Source organism: Furipterus horrens, unplaced genomic scaffold (genome assembly GCF_987537825.1).
Source record: "Furipterus horrens unplaced genomic scaffold, mFurHor1.1.pri manual_scaffold_1, whole genome shotgun sequence".
NCBI classification, from domain to species: domain Eukaryota; kingdom Metazoa; phylum Chordata; class Mammalia; order Chiroptera; family Furipteridae; genus Furipterus; species Furipterus horrens.
In genome coordinates this window covers 49,965,932-49,986,783 of record NW_028327171.1, presented here as the reverse complement: position 1 = coordinate 49,986,783, position 20,852 = coordinate 49,965,932, and the positions used below count along the sequence as shown (strand labels likewise).

General features: G+C 35.6%; 1 protein-coding gene across 6 annotated transcripts in view; it reads right to left on the bottom strand.

Moving 5' to 3' along the window:
* The window catches only part of TP63 (tumor protein p63), a 215,908-nt gene that overhangs the window by 82,649 nt on the left and 112,407 nt on the right, over window positions 1-20,852 (bottom strand). Inside the window, exon 1 of one of the 6 annotated variants that reach the window (XM_090275304.1) lies at window positions 10,343-10,534. The exons of the other annotated variants lie outside the window; for them this stretch is intronic. Within the exon in view, the coding sequence (XP_090131430.1) occupies window positions 10,343-10,534 (192 nt within the window). Of the gene's footprint in view, window positions 1-10,342; window positions 10,535-20,852 lie in introns of those variants that run through there. 6 annotated transcript variants of the gene reach the window in all.

Genomic DNA, 20,852 nt, shown 5'->3' with positions numbered 1-20,852 from the left:
GAGAATAAATTTATCTGGCATTGTTTAGTGCTGAGTCTCATATCTGGAACAGTGTCTGAAACACAGTAGGTGCTCAGGAAATATTTATTAAAAGAATAATGCAAAACCTTTTAAAATAAAAACCACTTTCAGAAAGTATCTCTTTCCTTCTAACACCACTAAGTATTAATTTTTATGCTGAAGTCTGTCTCCAAATTGGATTTACCTCTTTATAAACTGCTGCCAGGTGAAGGTTATAGTGCATTTCCAAATAATCTCTGTGGCCTCTACTTTGTGTTTTGCTTTGCTTTGGTAGGTGGGGATTGTGCTTTTAGCTTCAGCTTTTATGGGAACTAGTAGTAGAATGGCCAGTCCTGTCACTCAGAAGGCAGTGAGTAATATTCAATAGCTCACACCTAGCTGGGATATTTAGTAATGAGCCTATACTTCCTTTAAACAAATACATTCACATTTTGGTGCCAATGCAGTGTTTTTTTACCCAGTGGTCTTGATTTTGTTTCTAATGTATCTAGGTCAACAATAAGAATCCACATCATTTTGATCATATAATTATTTACTTCCTACCAATGGTGCTTGTGGCAAAATGCACATTGCTTAGGAAAGAAACTACCCAGAAAAAAAGCTTAGAGTAAGACATTAGTTTCTGATAGATGGGCCACAAAATTGGTTAATCCCTCTTTAATTTCCATGATTTTCTGCTCAGTTATCCAGAATGCATTTTAGAATAATGCCATAATTAAGAACTTACAAATGTATGTTCTGAGGAACTAAGATTGTAGTTTATCAGATCTGAAGATCTTTACTTACAAATAGTCTGAATTCATGACTTCATTTCCCAGGCTTGAAAGCACACACTTAGAGATTGAAACACTAGCTATTATTTATAAGTAGGAGACTAAAGCATGAAACAAGGAGTATATTTCTCAGTCTTACGATTCCATACATATTCAAATGAGGAACACTGTTTCACGAGTTCTAATTTGCTTTTGCTTGTCAAGTTCTTCGCTGATTGATACATTTTCATTCTATTTGAGATCATTAAAGATTTTAGTTGTTTATTATGCTTTGTAATTAGACATGGTGACTTATGAAACATTGGGCTATTCCTTTAAGCTGTCACTTTTAACTGCAAAATAAAAACTAAGTCTCCAGCTATGCAAAGGACATGCTTTACTTTGAAAGATACTTGTCTATTCTTTTCATTCTGTTTACCCCATTATAAAAGTAACAATCAATCAATAAGTTTAATAATTACAACAGCTCATTAGTGTCTTATTTGAACAGAAAAAAAATAAACCTGGGACACCATTTGAAAGAACAAAATGACAAAGATTCCTCAGACATCCTTTAGTAATAACACCATAGAAAACAAAAAGGGGAAAGTGTTTGCACATCATCAAGCTTATTCATCCATTGCAAACCACCCTCATCTCTGGTGATGATGGAGAGACATGAAGGGGACAAAATGAATATGAGGAACAGTGTGGAAGCAAGTAAACACTTTTAAAAAGGGACTGCAAAGCCAGATAAAAATCTGATTTGCTCAGTTTTGTTTTAATCAAAGGCACTCTCTGTCCTCATGAGTAATCAATTAAGTGAAAGCAGCACACACTTTACACTGTTTACCTCTGTTAGAGTACATGTCATTTCTTACTCAGGAAACTGCCCTGTCTTTTAAAAATGTTCTTGCCACTTGAAGTATAATGGAAATAAATAACTCCCTGAGCTTATTACACACACACACACACACACACACACACACACACACACACACACACACACTAACACACACACACTCACAAGCACACACACACAACTTGCAAGATGTCAGGGAAAACCATATGATTCATAGCATACAAGAGGAGACAGGATTTGTACAATGTGTGCGATTGCTTGGCTTTTTTGCACAGATCAGTTACAAAGAGTCATTTCTGTAAGTATACATAAATATGCCACGTAATTATGCGACAATATCCCTCCCAGCATACCAAGTATCCCCTGCCCTCCAAGAGACTTCAGTTCACAGATGGGGAGAAGGTATCTGGTCCATGTGCAGAGTAAGAAGAGAGGAACAGAGAAGCACAGGGGTTCAGAGGAAGAAGGGGTTATTCTGAATGTGGGGGTGGCGGGGCATGGATCTGAGAAATTTTGAAGGGTGAAGTAGCTCCCCAGCAGAGCCTTAAAAACTGTAAAGGATTTGTCCTAGAGGTAAATATTTGGGTGGTGGCTTTGGACTGCAGAAAGAAGTCAGGAAAAGTATCTTCTCTGAAATCTCAGTGTTCTGATTTTTAGTCTCTCAAGCTCATTGGGATTGTCTGTTGAAATAATTTCCCAGGCCTGAGGTTTATAAAGGGTGTTCTACTTCACCCAGTGTAACCATTCTCTGTGTCTGTCTTGTAGAGTCCTCAAACTTAGTCTGGTGACAGAGACTCACATGGTCTATTTAAAGGTAATCAAGCCATTCCCAAAACATCTGATGTTGCCCTTTGAAAGGGTAATGGTTTCCCTTTTAATTCTGACTCCATCAATAGAGTGACACTAATCCAGACTGATTTGAGTAAACAGGGCATATTCCTCATTGTCTCTGTGATCTGAGAAAGAATAAACTTGAGAAAGATCACTGCCTGGATTGCAAATGGCCCCTTTGGGTGTTTTGTGCAAGCTTAAAAGGAAAAAGAAAATGCCTGTACAGAGTTCTTTCCAAGGCAAGCTCTCTTTGGGGGTGGTAATTCTCATAGGGGTATTATGTTAAACTGCACCTATTAGTGGCTTTAGCACCAATAAGAAAGTAGAACAATTTCTTTTGTAGTGTTTCCAGAAGAGCTGACGAGAGTGTTTCATAAGTTTCCGCCTCTGGCAACACACCATATAGCCTGACTCAAAATTCCCTCTTTCAGCTTTCATAAGATTTTTTTTTTTCCCATTTAAGAAACACAGACAAGATGCAATTCAGATCACAACTTTTGCGTGAGATATCAGTTTACACTCTACACACATTCCAAACGTGTTTCAATCTTGCCAGTTATTCCCTCACCTAGAACCAGCATGGGCTTTATTCTTAACACCAGTTACTGAATTGTAACCTGACAGGCAAACATTATCCTGTGAAGCCATCTTAGCTTGAACCTACAGGACAGTGCTATTTTAGTTTATCCTGGGAAAAGAAAGCTAGAGTGTATAAATTTAGTCACTCTCAGACATGAAAAAACTTTCCTTTTTTGTTGCTGCAAAAGGTGGAAAGGAATGTTTTTTGAATAGTATAGATGTGTTATATTATCAGTTCAAATAAGAAAACCAAATGTGGGGAAGTATATAAGGTACTGTTTTTGAAAAGACTTTACAGGCACTTCACTTCACTTAGTTCTGCAAAGGAGGTTGTATAGTAATGTGGTAAGTTTGTGGAAACTCAACTGTTTCCCCCAATGGCTTCAGAGTTAAACTCAGGACAATCATGTGCTACCACTGGATAATTTTCCAAATCCAGCCTACGCAAGTGGAGGATTCTGTAAGTAAGGACGAGAAAAGAATGACCTACATGCTTTGACATCCCCTTATTTATCGTAGAACCCAGTTCTTCCTTCTGCCTGCTCCCAAGGCCTTTAAATCAAGTCACTGAGTTTCCTCCCCCATGAACCTACCTTTGCCTATCCCACTATTATCTCTTTAATTGCCTACCTTTTCTTCCTGGGTGGAATGGAAGTAATGAAGGAGGTTGTGGAAGGAGACTATATTAATAGGAATAAAAACATGTCTTTGTCTGATAGTTCCATTCAAATCTTAATTGCAAAGGTGTATCCTTGAACAAAATGGAATTTGAAAAATCTATGGCAAAGGTTTTTGTTTGATTTGTGTATTAAATGGGATATTCACATTTGATTCAGCTCTATCATTTTACAGTTAGAACTGGGAATTCCCATTCTTGGACAAATTTCATACTTGGTATATTGTCTCATATTTAGCTCCAAGATTACTACTTGCATTTAAACCAAGTGACCAGAGAACAAGGTTTGCTTGTCCTGATTCTAAGATGAATATTTAATAAAGTTGATCTTAATTAACATAGAGAATCAGTCTGGATTTTTTCACCAGCTTTGATTAATTTTAAAATGTGATTACTAAGCCCTGTTATGGGTTAGGCACCTTATCTGTCTCAGTAGAATTCTAAGGAATGAGAACAGGAAACCCTCAACTTCACCTAACCCAGGCAATCCTTTGGGCTATTTTTTCCATCCCTGCAAAATGCCATTTTCCATCCCCGAAGCACATAAACAGAGTTTTGAATCACAAATTCTGAAACTGTCCATGCTTTTGAAATATGCATGGGTTCTAGCTTCTAGTGAGATAAAAGCCCGTACCATCTTTTGTTGATGCTTCTACGAAATCTTTCCATTTTGACATACGTAATGAATACAGATCAGTGTTTAAATCAACATTCTCTTTCCAAGTCAATATCTCACGCTCTTTTATCTGGTCCTGTGTATCTCTTTGTATTTTTATTTATTTTCTACACTACACAGAATGACCTTCCTCCCTTCCACCCTAGGCTAAATTCTGATCCTCAAACTATGTGAAATATGACCTTCGTCATAAACAGTCTGAAGCCATTTTGCTGTCTTTGAGACCTTTTGGTGTCTCTTGCTGCATTCCACTTCATCCTGAGGTCATTTATGAACAACATTATGTGCACTCTAGGATTGTGAATTCTCAGAGACTAATGACTGCAATTTAGTAATTTCTGCTTTCCTTATGGTGCCTAGCACTGTGCTATACTTAATTAGCCTTGTAAATGCTGGGTTGTAAGGAAATGCTTGCTTTTGTGGGGAAAATAATCTAAATAGTTCGAGGCTTGGATATCAAAATCACTCTAGCTGGTTTACAGTAGTATAAATTTATAAACTTATACTACTTTATCAATTTGGAATCAGGGACTGGAGAAAAACAATAAACTAGAGAGTGAGGTCTTTGTTTATAGGATGACCATATACTTTGTCTTCTAACTGGAATACTTTTGAAAGTGTAAGTGGCACTATTAATAATTATATTTGAATAGAACATAATTACATAAGGACAAACCAAGACCTAACTGTTCCCAACTTATCTATGGGAGAGGCCACAACTATTAAAGAGAGGTAGAGGCAAAGAACACACAAGTCATATGATTTTAGAAACAATTCATTTTCACCCTGCCAAAGGTCTCAAAGAAGCAATGGATATTATTGCAAAATGGGCAGCTGATGTGCAATGCAGAGAAATGGGTTCTATACTTCTAGGCATTCTTAGGCAGAGCCATTTATTCTCCCAAGTGCAGCCAAGTACAGATCCCATTACACCACTCCTCAGTTCAAAATCCTTCCAGGGCTTTTCACTGCCACTATATTAAATGTATTATAGCCCTTCATGAGCCACTCTATCTTACATTCCCAGTTCTTTCATACTTTCAATTCTATCTGAGTTATTTGAGAGTTCTGAGTAACCAGCATTCACTCTACCTCTGTTCCTCTGATGATGCTTGTTTCTTCACCTGAAATCCTCATTCCCTCTTGTATTTCTAGGACTTAGAAAGCGCTACCTGTCCTTCCAAGTACAGCTGCATCCTGCATATACATATTGACTTCCTGAATCTTTCATCTTCAAGGCATTCTCTTTCTGCGACCTTTATATGATTTTGCTCACACTTCTCACATGTATGTATGTATATATTCCTTCCTCTTATAAACTATTAATTCCTTAGGATTAATTTCTTACTGATTTTTATAGCCATATACCATCCTATATGTAACTGATGCTCAGTAAACATTTATGTAAAAAGAGTAAGACACTCCTTCTTCTAACCTCAGTTTCTTCTCTTTCATATTATTATTATTCATGAATATTATAACTTAACCAAAAGGTACAAGTGAAAATTATAAAATGTTTAGAAAAGTAGCACACGAATAAGCCACTACTTACTATTTTCTTGTGCCTGTGTTATCCTGCTTCTTCAATACATTCTCTTCCAAAATCAAAATTCATTACCTACCAGATATCCTTCACAGGCAATTCAGTCCACTAAATTGACACTGGACAATAATGATATATCAGTCTTCTGACATTTTTCCCATTATATATTTTTTAAAAATTGAATCCTTTAGGCTTGGAAAATTTTTTATCTTCAATATAGGAATACCTTTATGGAAATAGCCTCATTATTTTTCACTGAGATGTCTTTTAAGCATCTTCGCTTGCTTGTCCTTATTTATTGACATAAAAAATTAGAAGTAAAATGTGTACTCAACAAGGGAAAAAAGTTTAACTTCATAGTATTACTATGAAGGAGGGAGGACTTTTTTTTACCTATCCCCCTATATCCCATCAGCTTGGGTCCTACCTAAAGGGATCATACTAGCTCAAAGAAAGCTTGGGTACATTTATAGCAATATATTTCTCAAAAGTTTGACCCATATCTTTTCTTGATAAACATAAATCCCGGGACCTCAGATGTATACTCTCTTAATAGGAAATATATAGGATCTAAATTTTGTATATTCTCAGTATCTAAGAAAATTTTAACAACTTTCCTTCCTGAAAAATGTATGTGATATGATGAAAGAACAACCAGTATAGTTTTGGTTGCTCTAGCTAACCCAGGCATTCATTCATGCTTCTTACTGTACTCTCTAAACCCCGTTGAGGATCACTGCTCTTCTAAAAAACAAAACAAACCAAACATGCTTTTTCCTTATCTAGGTAAAGGATAAGTGATTTATTATCACCACTCATTTTTCCAATAGTAGTGAAGGAAGGAATGAGCTATGATCTGTGATCTAAGATCTCTTTCTCCCAGTCCCCTCTGGGCGTGAGGGCAACCAATTGTAAAACAAGAAGTGCAATCTAAGACGGGGACATGGGGTGAGAAGCACAGCCTGGCTGACACCTGAATTAAAACTGAAGCCTCTGCTACTTACCAACTGTGCTTGTACTTACGGTGTTAAACATCTCAGGAGTACACCATGGAAAAGCTTAAGATAATGCATTTATTAACTATTAAGAGAAAAATCACGCCCACATGAAAATATGACCCAGCCCTTGGACACAGTATTGGGACAGGAAAGACTATTTCCCTTGACCATGCAGGCCCAGAGGACAATCATGGCAGCGACCTGGACTTGATAACTGATATCCCTGCCTCAGCATTGTCTTTTTGCTCTCTAGACTGGCACTTCAGTTCTTTACGAAAACTTTTTTGGAGCATTTACTTTCACAACAGTTGTTTTAGATCTCTCCTTGGTATTAAAGAGAAAAAGTTTAGGTAAACGGAACATATTTGTACACCTATAGCTTCCTCAACCACAGAAAGAAAATAATTAACTTTATTTTGTAAAGAGAGGTGTTTCAATATATGAGCCTTGAAGTCCTGCTTAGTTTTAGAATACTGTAACACATACATCAAACTACCATTCTCTCATCACCTAGGACCCCAGATGGGGATTTAAAAAAAAAGAAAACCTTTCTAATGAGGAGTTTGAGTGTCTCTCTTCTCTCTCTCCCTCCCTCCCTCTCTCTCTCTCTCTCTCTCTCTCTCTCACACACACACACACACACACACACACACACACACACACACACACACACACACCCCAGTTTCTGGACAAGAAAGTTGAGCTAAAACTTAATCTGTCAAGAATTTCTTTTCTTTTGAGCCTCTCTCTCCATGTCTGAGACCAGTCCCAGAGGCTGCGTCATTCCAAGCCTGGCACAGCACTGAGTGACTGCTCCAGGCCTCTCCATTCTGACCCAAGGGCGGAACCTGAAGCCTTGCCTGTTCTGTCCTGCCCATGTTCTCTTCCCTTCCTGACCCTTTGCTGTTCATTAACAGCTTCCCCAAATCCAATCCTGCTTGAGGGGAAGGAACTGGAAATTTGTGGAAAAGGATGTACAGTGTTCTTATATTATTTTTGAGTTATCAACCCAAGAAAGTTACTGGCAAATAAAATTTAAAAATTACTTGAAGCCTGAGAATAATACTGAGTCTCATGAGGTATTATATGCCTTTTTATTCTTTTTTTTTCCTCCTGCCACAGCTCTGTTTTTATTTCAGCAAGGTAACAGCATCATGTGTCTTTCCAATCTCAGGCAGCTCTATTATCCAAGAGGCCTATTATCATTTTTTGTTATACCAACCTGCTTCCATACACTCATCCATACATCTGTATTCTCTATATTTAGTGCCTGTCTTTTCATACTTCATCTGTCCAATTTTTAGCAATTCTGTGATAATATCAGATTGCTGTTTTGGTGCAGACAGTTACTGATCAACATTACTTTAAGGTGATTCCCAACCTTATAAGTTTGTGTTAAGTTTCAGGATTCCCAGGGCCACGTACTCCTAGGCATTTCATACATTCAAACATAGAACTACACTTTTACAGAGGACTAAACATAATCCTATACAGTAAAGAAAGCTGTTCATGAGAATAGAATGCAAACAAAGCCATGAAGAGAACATGTACTACACAGACTGGTAGAAGGATATGACATTCACAGTGGCGATATACAAAAAGAGGCAGAAGGAGAGAGAAATCCAGTCATATTTTTTCATAGATATTTTCTATGTATATTAGCAACATTCCAACAGAAAACAGACAACCGCTACCTTCTGAGCACCTGACTGCACACTTACCTAAAGTTTTTAAAAACTCAAACCCATGTAAAGGTATTTTCTTTCATCATAAGGGTGCCAGACTCTCACACACAGCACAATTCTGCCTCCATTAACGGCAATAATTCCTACACACACACCCTCTAATCACGGCATTTATGCAGTACTTTTCCTTTCATGAGAAATAATAATTTCTTTCCACTTTACGTCAATTTTATTCTCTTCTTATAGATATCGCTAAACCAACACTTGCTTCTACCCCATAATACTCAGACACGCATAGTCAAATCCTAGCCTGCTTATACATACTGGTCATAAAATAGCTCATGAACAAACACAAAGTCAGATATGATGTGACTGACAGATAATTTTTTTTTTATGATTAAAACTGGACCACATTGGATCAAGTAGAAACAAGATAATCTTTAAAATTACCTTTTTTTTTAAAAATTGTTTGGTAACATTTTAAGCTAACTTTCAATATTAAAGTAAAACAAGAAACTCAAGTTTCGCCACTGAGGATAAGCAAGCCTGCTGACTGTTTCAAAGGAAAAGAGGCACTTCCTTTTCCTTCATTAGATAACTTGATATTTCCCCTGTTATATTTACACAGTTCAGGTGTCTAGACAATAGCACGGTCAATATGACAGCGCAAGCCCTGCTTTGCTGCCTTTCCTAGATCCTTCCCTGTGCCATCCACGTCGGAGCACTGTGCATTTTGTTTTGCATTTTAAGGAGCTCAATTTCAGTTCTCCAGTCTACTTTTCCAAGCATTCGCCTGCAAGCATTTTCATCGGAAACACTGAACTCGCGCTCTCCACACAGCAACCCCCACCCCATATGTGATTAGTGTCAACACAGCTGCCCTATTCTGAGGAATGTAAACTAATATTGTTGTTAGACCTCCCTCAACCTTAGGAAACTTCCTCAAAGCCTTACAGTCTCTTCAGGAGTTTTTTTCTCATACTTTTGCCCAGTGATTTAAATCCCTGAGACAAACGCTGAGGAGAGATCAGAGAGGCAGATCATTAATTCCTTAAATAACATCCTACATGTTATAATACACATTTATATGCCTGCATGGATAAATATTTAATAACACCTTGCTCTAAAACAACTTTATCATCACACAGCAAAAATCCAAGTCAATCACCAGACAATAGAGACATGATTGAAGTCTCCCCGGAGTTTAGATGGGTCTCTGGATTGATAAAATTCAAAACAAAGATGGCTTTAGAAATCTCACCTGATTGTTTTGAAAAAATCTTTTCTTGTAGATTAAAGTCTGAAGATAGAACTGAGAACTTAACCGACTTGAGACACATTCAACTAATTTGTCTTACTGGTATGTGAATACTCAACAGACGAGTCATTTCAATGTATCTAGCAGAATGTGATCTGTTCTCCCAGTTTGTTCTAATAAGAAGTGATTTTATAAACTCCTGCATATTAGGTTTTTCAAATATGTAATGTCATCCAGCAATTTTTATTTTCCCCTTTCCCCTACGTTTTTATGTTCTACTTAAAGAATAAAAATCTTACAGTCACCACAGAAAATATTAACCAAGAAAAGGAGATTCCTATACACAATTTGCAAAAACATTATCCTGGGTAGCTGAAAACCGCAAATATATACACTTTTATTTTAAAAATAAAAAATGAAAAAGCACCTCTAAATGAAGAGCTAAAATCTAAAATCCTTACCTCACTAAATTGAGTCTGGGCATTATTTTCCAGGTACAACATGTTAGCTGTAAGATTGATCAATGCCGCTGTCCTCTCTTCTGGCTCCAGGATTTTGCCAACCCCCCCACCCCCTCTGAGACCCTTGCAATAGGAATCTACTAAGAAGATAACAGAACTCAAGTCCCTCTCTCTCCTTCTCTCTCTGTACATAATTTTAGGTTCTCTAATATATACCCAACTATAGGCATGAGGGGGCGGGATCCTTCTCTTTACCTGTCCAATCCATCAACTTCCACCTGGACTCCTCCACTCCAATGGAGTGAGGCCTCTCCCATCTCATTAAGTAGTTAGAATTCCTTATCACCAATCTTTAAAGAAAAAGAAAAAAAAGAGGGGAAAAAAAAAAAAAAAAAAAAAAAAAAAAGAACCAGGAGAGACAGACAGGTAAAACTTTCCCTTGTCTCTTTCATAAGAAGGTACACCCTCTCTTAAAAACAACACCAAATCTCCCCAAACAAAACCACAAAGCATACCACCACCAAGACTTGCAGAAGGCATTTTAGCGAGTTATTTCTCACTTTACAACTGAAAAGTAAAACTCAGAGAAAGCTTTTGGAGGGATTTTGTCGTTGTTGTTATTTTGTTTTGTTTTTAAACCTAGATGTGGAGTTTTAAAAATGATTACACAAAATTGGAAATAAGCGGAAAATAGTCAAATCCATGGTTATATTTCCTCAGTATAAAAATTTAAATCCACTGCCTGATAGCTGAAAAGTCCCAACTCATTCTCCTCAAAGAAATGCCAGTGGTTTCACACAAAACTATGTCAACATTAGCCACTTGATTTTTCAGAGCACGGTCCCGTTAACTTGTAAAAACAAACAAACATCCAAATTATGTGCAGGAAATAGAAATCCTGGGAAATGTGCCCATTTTTTTTAAAGCCCTTAATAAAAAACTGTTTCTTTTTATCATTGTTTCTGGAGACATGAATCAATATAATAGCTCATCTATTTGAATATTTATTTCCTCTATTATATTTATTTTTTATTAATGTTCAAAGATAACATATTTTTCTACAGATAGGTAATAAATTACTGATAGATTGAATCTTAAAGTGTGAAAGACAAATTAGCTTTTGCCTTAAAACTAAATTTATATAAATACATAAGAACATTCATGTAAAATATGACCTTGGTTACCATGATTTAGTGAGGATGAATACACCTGATGATAATTGTGTGCGTCACTAAAATACTTTCATTTACTGTTGAGTAAGTATTCTATGTAATTCAGTTAGATTTATATCTAAAAATCATTCCACACCCCCAAATGGGAGGTCAATTCCCCTTGTGCTGCCTCAAGCTTAAAACTGGCCAAGATACCTATAAGTGAATATTTAGATTCCTTCTAAAAATTAGAAGGTAAGAAAATTAAATCCAGAATTGATGGGTATATAAACACTAGAGATAGTTTCCCAATATATTTATGACCTTGGATTGCATCCTCTTTACTTCTCCTTTCATATCAATACAAAACATGCACATAAAGAATGATATGATCTTTGGGGTGATATTTATTTTAAACCCTTTGATTTCCAAGTAAGAATGTTTCTTTCTTTTTTTCTTTTCTTTTTTTTTTTTTTGTAAAAAGAATCCAGTAATATTACTTGATCTTGTGTCCAAAAACATAACATTTTGTAACAGTACAAATTTATATCAAACACGTTTACTTTCTCACTGAGATTTTGGGAAGATGACCTCTTACTACCCGTAATTAACCAAATAAGCACTGACTACAAGGCAAAAAAAAAAAAAAAAATTACTTACAAAATGCAGTAAAATTGTTTGTACCATGTATTTAAATTCTACACCTACTGCCAACTTCAGGGTCAGGAGTAGAAAGCTATGCTGTGTTCCAGTGGTTCAAATACTTGGGTGACCCCAAGAATCATCCAGAGTGCTTTTAAAAACAGACTTCTGGACCTGGCCCCAAACCTCCCAGATCAAACTCTCCAGGGCTGCAGTTCCTGTGTCTGTATTTTATATAGCCTAGCAGGCAGTCCTGAATGAGTCAGCTTTGGGAATCAGTGCTCTAGAGTAAACACATTAGGTAGCACAACGTCCCAGAAAGTCCTTATCGGATTCTTTTTTTACATTAGTGGGATATTGTAACTACTTGAACCTCTAAATGTATGGTTCACAGTCTGACCGATTGATGATGTTCTATCAAAATGTAAACCAATTTCATCTTTCACAAACTCAAAAGGTTTTCATCAGAATTTGATAGACTAAAGAGCCAAATTACATCTGTCTGTTATCTCAGACTTCAGTTCGATCTAGCCTATGGTCTCTACTTAACATATCTACCAAGATTCTGGACAAAATTTAAGACTGACATACCTTATATATATGATATATCTGTCGTGGCTGCCTTGGATAGTTGAGGGAAAAGAGCTCTGGACTGGTGTTACAGGAGTAACTAGGAGGGACAGGCTCTGTTCTCAGCTCTGTCTTTAGCCTGCTCTGTGCCCTTGGGGCAGGTTACTTAACCATTCTGGACTCAGGTTCCTCATTTGTGAAATGAGGGGCCGAACCAAATGATTTCTAAAGAGCATTACAAAGATAAGAGTCTGTCCTGAAATTCACATAAGTGGTTGAGAGGATTATTCACATTTTTCTTATTTTACTTGAATGTTTGTACCTTCATTTGCTCATATCTGAGCTGTAAAATTGAAGCAGTTGAATTAGTTGCACAGATACTAAAATGCCTAAATGACATAAAGGAAAAGGTACAATGTTTGGGAGAATATTTCTGTTGATTAAGATACTCTCACAAAAACAAATAAAAAATTATCTAATAATGAATTTAAATTAGAATTTAGCACATTTCCATAAAAGAGCTAATTAAAGTATATCTGATAACATTTAATTTCAGAATTAGTTTGAATACCTGATATAAATACCATGTATTTATTTAAGCAGGAGGTTATTTACTGCGCTTGCCACAAAACAATGCTTATCCTTGAATCTCATAGGTTTAGTAATGTGTATTAATTTTCCTAACAACGTAGTGATGTAGGTAAGTATTATTATCCCCATTTTGCAGATAACTAAACTTGAAGACTTTAACTGGGTTTCCCAAGCCCTGAGAAGTCAGAACAACTGTATTTACAGCTTATAACTTTCTATTCTCAGCCATTTCCCTTGGATTTATCAAAGTTTCATGGCCTTAGAATTATGGGTTAACACCTCCTCCTGGAAGGAGATGCCACTGCTATAAATGCAGTGTGTTGGCAGCAGGAGTCTTCCAAGAGGAGAGGATAACACATAGGCTTTCCTGAAATAATACCGTTAACATTTTGTTGAAAAGCCTTCTTAAAAGTTATTTGTGGAAGAGCTCTTTGTATATTGAAGATATTAACACCTTATTGTTAGAGCTTCAAGTCTTTTTCTGTAAGGTTTGCTAAAGACCAATATGATCCCTATAGAACTCTAGAAAGTAAAAACTGGCAGCATTTTATGCTTCTGGATTTATGTCTGCACTCAATGGTTGGCGGTAGGTGTAGAGAATGGAGAAATGCTTAGGTTTCATAAAGTCATCGAATGGAGATAAATGTTTTAGTGGGTTCCTTCATGAAGATCTTAATTCTATTGAATTATGAGAAAAAAGAAGTTAGAAGAAGGTTGAGTAAATTTGGATAGGATTGGATAGTCAGTTATGAAAGTAAACTAATGTTGTTTTTATAGCAGCAGCTGAGACTCCAAGAAAGAATATGCATCTGGTTCTAAACAAATCAATCCTTCAATGCTTAAACCAAAATTTACCTGAATGACATAAAAAAAAAAAAAAAAAAAGATACCCAGCACTGTCTCCATTTTCTCCCTCCCCTCTACAGTCCCTCGTCCCTCACTATCACTTGATCTTTCCCAAATCACTCTGATCATGTCACTCCTTAGGCTACCACAATGCCAATGTGAGAAAACCAAGTATTTCCATAGGCACTCAAGGCCCTTCAGAGTCTGGTCCCAAGCTATCCTCTCAGCCTCACCTTCCCTATATTTCTCTTTGCTTGCCCATTTTGGCTCCTGATGACCATTTCTGCCCCTGGGCCCAATCTGGGTCCCTTAATTTAATATGCTTTCATTCTCTTTACCTGATAAATTAAAACATTTCCACATTTTTTAAATGTCATCTTCATGAGGAGTTCTCCAACTCTATCGTTGAATTACAATCTCCTCTTACATGAATGTATATTTAAAAATAATAAAATACTATCTTACAATGCAAAAAATGGTATACTCTGTCTCCCCTACTAGGCTAAGAATTTTTGAGGTCAGGGTACATTTGTGTTCATCATATCTCACTTTGTGTCTAAAATCTTGAAGAATTCAATTGAACAGATTAATTCTATAAGAAAGAACTGGAAAGTTGAACAGTAGATTCTTTACCCAAAGCATTTGTTATGACACAGGTGACTTTCCTATAGAAATCAATGCAAAATATCTAATTGAAATAGGAGAGGGGGAAAATGATGCTTTCAATCCAAGCACAGTACCACAATCCCTGAATAATTATTTGTCAAAAAGAAAAACTGTCAACATTATAAACCTTCAATAGTAAAAAAAATTGTACTTTTATAAAGTATGTGTCAAAGCTAAGAAATGCTGGGACTTTCCAACTGCTGCAGAACTAAATCAATTAGATAATATTTATGCCAGCTACCATAAAGTTAAAGGATGACAAACAGGACACCTGGAGTAACTTGCAACACTCTAATCTTTCTCAAGGTTAAGTGATTTCTTCCCCCCGCCCCCCTTCAAATAGGTTAAATAAATAAATAAATAAATAAATAAATAAATAAATAAAGCATTTGCAGAAACAATTGAAGGTCACTAAATTAATTCAGCTAGATTAACTTTCTCTTTAGTTCAAGGTCCAATTCCAAAGCAAGATATAAGATCACATTCATTTTAGGGTCACTAGCAGGGCTCTGAAAAATTAGTAAGCCTTATGGGCACAGGACGGGAGATGAGTTTTGTCTTAAATCTTATGGTTATGCTCAAGCTATAATTTATTTTTATAGACCTTCAACTAGAAGGTAAAATGGTGGACAAGATTTAGATTCTCTCTCTTTGTATTTTTTTTATTGGTCATGTACTCTTCAAAGCACTTTGTATATCAAACTAATTTAATGATCAAAAAATGTACAATTTAGGTGTTGTTCTTATCCTTATATCAGATGAAGATGATGACACTGAAGTACAAATACTAAATTTTGAAATTGAGATTAAAACCTGTATATTTTGTCCCGCAAATGCAATCAAACACTATGCTGCAAAGGTAGACTGTGTTTTCATGGATCCTCCAACCAGTATTCATCCCTCCTCATTGTCATGTCTATAGAGCGGCACAGCTCATTGGCCAGAGAGATCTCACTCTATGATTATAATAACAGCAGTATCTTTAATTAGTTCCCCAGATTTAAATAGCCTGTTACTTTAGGAAGGCTCCAAAACAGTTCATGTAGAAACAAATGTATAGAGATATCTTCTCTGCTCACATTTTCTTTCATTTTACACTTAAAAGTTCTTAGATCATAAAAATAATGCAATATTTACAGGCATAACTAAAAAATAAAAATAAAAAATAAACACTACTTGTTCTTCTGTCTTTATGTATGTATTCTGTAAACAAAATCAGTATCATATTTAACATAGTTTTTAAAGTTATAGTATGATAAGCATTTATATTCTTATAATTAAAAATACTAGGTCAAAGGTTATATACTTGTCAGTTTTTTGGTACAGAATTAAGTTACTTCCTAAAAGAACTGCATCAATTTTCATTTTTATAAGGATAAGGTCCACATATTAAGGACTATATTTCCCAACTTTCTAATTGAAAGAAATATTTTCTTATTTTAAAGTGAACTCCCTTGATTTCTAGTGAGATTTGCTTACGTGTATTTCAACGTTTATTAGCCCTTTGCATTTCTTCTTTAAATGATATTTTAATGTCCTTTGCCTCCCAACGCAACCCTGCTCCAGAATTGTAACAGTGTTTTTCTTGTTATTGAAGATATTAACCCTTTGACATATTTTCCAAGTTTATTTGCTTTTTAATATTACATATATTGAAGGAAGAACTCTGATTATTTTATTGCATAAAAATAACATCTTTAGTCATTTATTTCAGAACCTAGAGGTAATCACTATTAAAATTTTGGTATATTGTCTTCCAGAGATATATCCCATACCCCATGCAATTTTATATGTTTTACCAACTATACATATAACATATTAAAATATATATTTTGATAAGTATAGATATATGTGTATAAATATATGCATTTGTCTACTTAAAAAAGTTAACTGTTAATATGAGTGCATACTCAGGTAATTACATGTATTTTTTTTTAAAAAAAACAATGTTTTAAAACTGTTTCAGTCTTAGTGACTTAATTTAGCTGTTTCCCATTAATTGGGCTTTCGATTTGCTTCTGTTTTTCTTTAACACTATAACCTTAAAGCAAAAAAGTATACACTATCAGAAGCTAAACTATTTAATTTAAAAAATAAAAGTATTTTAAAGGTCAATAGATATTACTACATTGATTTCTAGATATTATGATAGTCTATGTTTAGACCAATAATGTAAAACAGAGCTCACTCTACCACAATACCAGTAACAGCAATATTTAAAATATTTTTGAAAATTTTGAGTAAAATCTCACAAATTTAACTTCCTCCTATTGCTAGTATATATTATTCATTAAAATAAACATACTCACCTGTATCACCATTGATTGGACTACTTGTGAAAGAGCGGGCCTTAAAGTCAAACCAACTTGTGTGTGTGTGTGTTTGAAAATTGGTACGTTTACTTAGCTTTTTAAAATTTGTATTGATAAAATCAAAATATCACCCCACATTATAACATTTAACTTCCTACCCAACCACATAGCAGTAATTAGATTATGACAATTTTTAAATAGATTTTAGTACCCTTTGTTTTGTTTATCCATATTTATATTTCTGGACATGGCTACTACATACCTTCTATAAATTCTTACTTTTTTTAAAGCACGAGATCTTCTAATGTTTCAATGAATAGTCTGATTAAAATGATATTCAATTGCTCTCCTATCTACTTGCTGCCAGGTCCTCCAAATGGCTGCCGCCACAGTAGATGGTCATAGACAGCTCAGTGGATTGCCAGCATGGAGCTGTGGGAAGAGCACTAGAATCCACAGCAGACACCTGGGGTCCAGTTCTCACCTCCATGATTTTGAGTTCATCCTTTCTGTTGAATGGATAGATAATGAACATTCACTTAAGCTTATTGCCTAACACATAATCTTCCCTTCCTGTTCCACAGTGGGATATATTCCAATATAATACCAGCTTTTAAATAATTTTCTCTACTGAAAATCGTAGGAAAGAGAACTTATCTTGCCTTTAAGTATTATACATGTCCCAAGAGTCATGGACTTTTGGTTAAGTTCTGGCTCTACAATAAATGATTATATTACCTGAAGAAGGACATGTCACGTGCATCTTGAAGTTTTCCAACCTGTTAATTGGACTTAGTTTTGTTGTATATTTGGTATTCTATACTGCTGTGATTCTAGTCTTCTGGGAGTTCATGTGTGTCCACTTAATCATGGTCTGAATTTCACTATTGATAAAGACAGACAACATTCCTATCAACTTTATATCTCACATCTTTTCCTTGTGGTATTTTCTTCCTAAAGAGCCTGTGAGGCAATTGATTTTATAAACCAGTTTATTCCTATCACCTTTTCTCAGCATAAATAATAGGTTGGGCAGAGAATGCCTCATTCTTCCTGGAGGCTGTATTTTGAGGCAATGTAACTTTCTTACATAAATCTTGTTTGCCATTCCTAGGAAAAAAAATTTTTTCTAGGCAAAATAAAAAGAAGGTGCATTTATTTTGGAGTGATGGATGAACTCCAGGGGTAAAATCACATTTTGCCCCTTTTAATTCAGATGCTCAGAGAGTTTCAGTCTCTTTTATCTGTGGCAATAGGCCATGGGAAAGACCTGTCTCTGGAAACCATTTCCACTTACTCTAAGGTGGAGCGTAGGAGACCTTGACCCACAAAAATAATAAAAACATTAAGCACCCTTATGTTTATTACAGCATTGTTTACAATGGCCAAGCTATGGAAGCAACCCAAGTGCCCATCAGTAGAAAAGTGGGTAAAAAAGCTATGGTACATATATATAATGGAATATTACTCAGCTATGAAAAAAAAAAGAAATCTTATCATTTGCAGCAGCATGGATAGACATAGAGGGTATTATGCTAATTGGAAGAAGATACCATATGACTTCACTTATATGTGGAATCTAACCAGCAATATAAACACAAAAATCAGAAAAAGACTCATAGATACCGGGAACAAAGCAATGTTTGCCAGAAGGGAAGGCATTTCAGAGACTGTGTAAAAAAAGGTGAAAGGACTGAGAAGTACAGATTGGTAGTTACAAAATAGTCATGGGGATACAAAGTACAGCATAGGAAATATAGTTAATAGTTCCCTAATAACTATGCATAGTGCCAGGTGGGTACTAGAAATATCAAGGGGAACACTGTAAATCATGTGAATGTCGAACCACTATGCTGTACATCTGAAACTAAAACAAAATAATATTGAATATAAATGGCAACTGAAAAAATAAAACAAAATTAATAAAAACTAATATTAATAATAATTAATATAAAAGACATCAAAATAAGTGGCTTCCTGGTGTCATTTCTTGGCCTGAATAGAGAAGAAAGTGAAGCTTCCCTGGAATTAGAAAGCAGGACCTACAAAGAAAGGTTTGGAGGTGAATCCTGGGGATTGTTTACCAAAATAGGAAACAAAGTTTAAACTCAAGAGTACATACCAGTGTTGTGGTAAGAACCCCATGAACAATTCTAGTTTTAAAATAGTTGACATTTCTGACTAGGATGGTCTTAATCAAGTACTTCTTTTGAAAAAGTCCTGTTAATGGCCAAAGAAGGCAGCAGTAGTTTAGAGCTTATAATAAGAGTATTAGGAAATGTATCATGCATTTCAGCCTAGGAATGCATATATCTTATATTTCATAATTTTTCAGTTTTGCACACTCCAGTTCCTCTATTCTCTCTGACAGGCAAACTCATATACATTCTTTAACTCTCACATAACTTGTTACCTTCATTTTAGTCAACATTTGAGTATATGTTATGTACTCAGCATTACACTAGCATTCTTGTCTTTTCTAGCCAGCCGGTTGCTTTTGCCCCTAAATATTTATCCAACATGGGGATACCTAAATTACTATAAATCCATTTCATTACTTCTTAAATTCTGTTTTCATGAACCCCACTGTAAAATATGAGCTCAAGGGCAGCGGTGATGCCCGATTTAGCTCTCTTTCCTGCATATTAGGAAGTGCAAATAATCAGCACTCATATTCTGCTTGCCAGATACCTATTCTGGTTTGATCCATAAGATATGCTTGTAAAACAGGCATGACTTTATTACCCCCAATTCTCAAATAATGAACTCAGGTTACAGTGAAGTTAAATGTTATATTCAAGTTCACACACTAACTCCGTTGAAGGCTGCATGCTCTCCTGAGCCACACAAGTTGTCTTGTCACAGAAGACATAACCCTCTCACATGCACACCCCAACAATGGGGAGTGATTCTGTCTGGAGCAAATCAATTTGTTTGCATGCTCTGCTGGAGAAATCAGAGATCCTATGACCACAAATGACTCCCAAAGATATTCTTTCACCTTTAGTAGTTTTTCTCTCTTAATGTTGATCTCTTGAGCTTCCTACTGCTACAGACACAATAAACTTAGTTTCAGATCCCCAAGCCTGATTCACAACTCGATTAAAAAGTGGTGCAACCAAGTAGGTGTGCCTCTCTGACCTGGGTGGTTCAGCCAGATCTTCTGGCCTAAAGAGGCCACTGGTTTGACTTTGTGGGAAAAAAACAAACCAAAACGCATTATCTGCATGGATCTTTAACTGGACTACCTGCAACAGTTATCACAAGATTTTAAAAAGACTCAAGATGAATGCTACTGTAAAATATAAAGGTAATTTCCAATAGAGACTGCAATGTGCTTTAGGATTAAAACATATGTTGTTTAAAAGTAAAGGGAAACTAAGTTATTGCCTCCTAATAGCCATGAAGAAATCTTTCTTCAGATGGAAGCAAGTACAGTTGTATTCAAATCACAGAAAGAATAAAGAATATATTTCAAATAGTCTGAACACATTATAAATAATCTGAAAACACACACACATGTATGCAGAATGGACAAAAAGAAAAATAAAACTGAGAAATTATTTGCTAACTCAGTTGCTAAGTGAATGGAATTTGTATACTGCTTTCATCTTAAGCAACTATGCAGTCCTCTTTATTTCTTTTTTAAAAAGATTTTATTTATTTTTAGAGAGAGGGGAATGGAAGGAGAAAGAGAAAGAGAGAAACAACAATGTGTGGTTGCCTTTCGTG